General features: G+C 46.1%; 1 protein-coding gene across 1 annotated transcript in view; it reads right to left on the reverse strand.

The window, feature by feature from the left end:
* XRCC6 (X-ray repair cross complementing 6) overlaps window positions 1-3,450 on the reverse strand; it is a 28,068-nt gene continuing 24,618 nt past the window's right edge. Inside the window, exons 11-12 of the mRNA XM_037731996.1 lie at window positions 1,466-1,579; window positions 1-420 (exon numbers count right to left, since the gene is read on the reverse strand). Coding sequence (XP_037587924.1) covers window positions 227-420; window positions 1,466-1,579 — 308 coding nt within the window. The 3' untranslated portion in view covers window positions 1-226. The remainder of the gene's footprint in view (window positions 421-1,465; window positions 1,580-3,450) is intronic.

Here is a 3,450-nt window from a genome sequence, read left to right on the forward strand (position 1 = left end):
TCTAGTACAAACTTAGGGCTCTTTATTCAGGCAGTAAAGTAAGGAACAGCAAAGTGGGAGGGCTACACCATCACCATGGCAACAGAAAGCCTCAAAAACATAAAGTCCCTCGACTTCTGTCGGGTAGACTCTTTCTAGCTCAGGAGAAACACATTTTAACTGGCTGAGAACAAGGCCAGGCAGCCTGGCCACACTGTGGAAGGACGGCTGGGTGTGCGGCCTCTGGTCAGTCCTGGAAGTGCTTGGTGAGGGCTTCCAGCAGCTCCTGCTTCTTCAGCCCACTCTTCAGCCCATATGCCCGGCAAGCCTCTTTCAGCATGGGCACAGTGAACTTGCCCAGTGTGCCCTTGCTGATGTGGGTCTTCAGCTCTTCTTCTGAATACTCCACCTTGGGCCTTTTGCTTCCGGAACCTTCATTATCTGGGGGAAAGGTCAGAGGGAGTGACTGGAAATGCTACAAGTGGCATCCAAGCTACATGGAATGGGACCATCATATAATCTGGGCTGCAATTAACCATTTTCCATAAAGCCGTGATGCCAGCCTAGAACATGTATCACACCTAGGAGGGAGTTATGAGTAGTGTGAATGCCATCAGTTTACAGGGTACATGAGGTATTCTGATACAGGCATGCAATGTAAAATAATCACATCAGCGTAAAAGTGAGGTATCTGTCCCCTCAAGCATTTATCTTTTGTGCTACAAACATTCCAAATTACATTCCTTTAGTTATTTTAAAATGTACAATTAAATTATTATTGACTATAGTCTGTTATCAAACAGATCTTATTCAATATTTTTGTACCCATTAACCATGTCCACCTCCCCTCAATGCTCCACTATGCTTCTCAGCCTCTGGTAACCATCCTTCTACGCTCTATCTCCATGAGTTCAATTGTTCCCATTTTTAGATTCCACAAGTAAGTGAGAACATGCAAATGTCTGTCTTTCTGAGCCTGGTTTACTTAAGTATTATTGCAAACGACAGGATCGCATTCTTTTTTACGGCTGAATACTCCGTTGTGTATGTGTACCCCATTTTCTTTATCTAGTCATCTGCTGATGGACACAGGTTGCTTCCAAATCTTTGGCTATTGTGAATGGTGCTGTAATAAACATGGGAGTGCACAAATATCTTCGATACATTGATTTCCTTTCTTCTGGGTGTATACCCAGCAGCAGGGTTGCTGGATCATATATATGGTAGCTCTACTTTCACATTTCGAGGAAACTCCAAACTATTCCCCTTAATAGTGGCTGTACTAATTTACATTCCCACCAACAGTGCATGAGGGTTCCCTTTTCTCCACATCCTCGCCAGCATTTGTTATTGCCTGTCTTTTGGATAAAAGCCATTCTCACTGGAGTGTGAATAGGTATTTCTGAAAGAATACTGCCCACTGTGATAATACCATCATAAAAGCAACTGTTAAAAATAGCCCACATATCCACATTCAGCTCCTCACCGTGTTTTCTCTTGGTAACCTTCCCTTCAGGATTGTAATCTGGTGGGTAAACCAGCTCCTTAAATTCATCCACCAGGGAACCCAGTCTTTTATTCATTGCTTCAACCTTGGGCACTAGAAAATCAAAACACAGAAGAGCGGCCTAGTGAGTCACGAGCCCCAGCTTGCCATCTAGTTCCAACTTTCTGAGAACCAGAAGAGAAAGCACCTAACTGCTGGGAAAGGTCCAGGGAAAGGTCTTTACAGCATTTATCAAGTACCTTCCAACACACACATTTATTGTAATCACACACACTACCACCAGGGACTGTTGTAAACGCTTCAAATTTACTCTCTTTACTCCTTCTAACAACCTATAGGATAGGTACATTTGTCCCCAGTTTTTTTTTTTTTTTTTTTAACACGGAGTCTTGCTCTGTTGCCAGGCTAGAGTGCGGTGGTGTGATCTCAGCTCACTGCAACCCCCCGACTCCCTGGTTCAAACGATTCTCCTGCCTCAGCCTCCTGATTTGTCCCCAGTTTTACAGGTGAGGAAAGGAGAGAGGTTACATGACTTGCCTGAAGGGGAGTGGTACAGTGGAAATACTAAGCTAGATTCTGGGAATTCAAACAAGAGCTCATGCCTGCAGTCAGCTTAAAGCCTAGTGAGAGTGAAGAGGCAGATAAAAACGATGCAGTAGAGTTGGGCAACAACATGCAAGAAGCAACTGTACAGGCACACTGGAACACAGGAGGGGTCATGAAAGATAAGCAGGAGAAAACAGCAGGTGACATATAGCTGGAAGGTAGAGTGTTAAGGAGGACAGGGCCAGCAGGGAGGTGAGACAGGTGGGCATGGCGAGGTCGTGGAAGCTTGGATGCCAGCCAAGGAATTAGGCCTTATTCAAAGAACCACGATAGCTGCATGGAGTGTGAACTCCATGGGTAAGAGAGATGGGTGAAGTGGGGCACAGGTGGGAGGACCTATAAATATGAGAAGTGACAGAACTGGCAGGACTTACTGATAGAATAGCATTTATTATTTACTGAAATTATAGGGCTAGATACCAGAAAGAAAGAATAATAGGAGCGGGGATGGGGAGATGACTGGCTGAAACAGGAAGAGCAAATATGACAGGAAAAGGCAACTTTGGAGGAAAGATATTTTTGTTTCCTTTTTTTGTTAGCTTACAACTGTATTGTTAGTCAAGCTTTTGACATGAGCTGTGTCACATCAAAAGCAAGGGTGATGAGATGGGCAGCTAACATGCCCATATATGCCAATCACAGAGGGGAGCTCTTGCTGGTGTACCTAGAAGATGGCAGAATGCTGGAGCCAAACTGTGCTCCTGCTACGTAAGAAACCCCTGTTCCACAACACAGGAACCTCAGCAAGAGCACTGGCTCCCATCTTGGGAATCAACTGCTGAGTTTTTTTTCTTTTTGAGATGGAGTCTCGCTCTGTTGCTCAGGCTGGAGTGCAGTGGCATGATCTCAGCTCAGTGCAACCTCTGCCTCCCAGGATCAAGGGATTCTCCTGCCTCAGGCTCCAAGTAGCTGGGATTACAGGCACACGCCACCACACCCAGCTAATTTTTGTATTTTTAGTAGAGACAGGGTTTCACCATGTTGGTCAGGCTGGTCTCAAACTCCTGCCCTCGTGATCTGCCCACCTCAGCCTCCCAAAGTGTGGGATTACAGACATAAGCCACCACATCCGGCCCTCACCTGGAGAGTTTTGAAAGTACTAAGAAGCTGGACGCGGTGGCTCATGCCTGTAATCCCAGCACTTTGGAAAGCCATTGTGGGTGGATCACTTCAGGTCAGGAGCTTGAGACTAGCCTGGCCAACATGGTGAAGCCCCATCTCTATTAAAAATACAAAAATTAACGGCCAGGCGCGGTGGCTCAAGCCTGTAATCCCAGCACTTTGGGAGGCCGAGGCGGGTGGATCACGAGGTCAAGAGATCGAGACCATCCTGGTCAACATGGTGAAACCCCGTCTCT

The sequence above is a fragment of the Cebus imitator genome, unplaced genomic scaffold (assembly GCF_001604975.1).
Source record: "Cebus imitator isolate Cc_AM_T3 unplaced genomic scaffold, Cebus_imitator-1.0 Scaffold435, whole genome shotgun sequence".
In the NCBI taxonomy this organism is placed as follows: Eukaryota; Metazoa; Chordata; class Mammalia; order Primates; family Cebidae; genus Cebus; species Cebus imitator.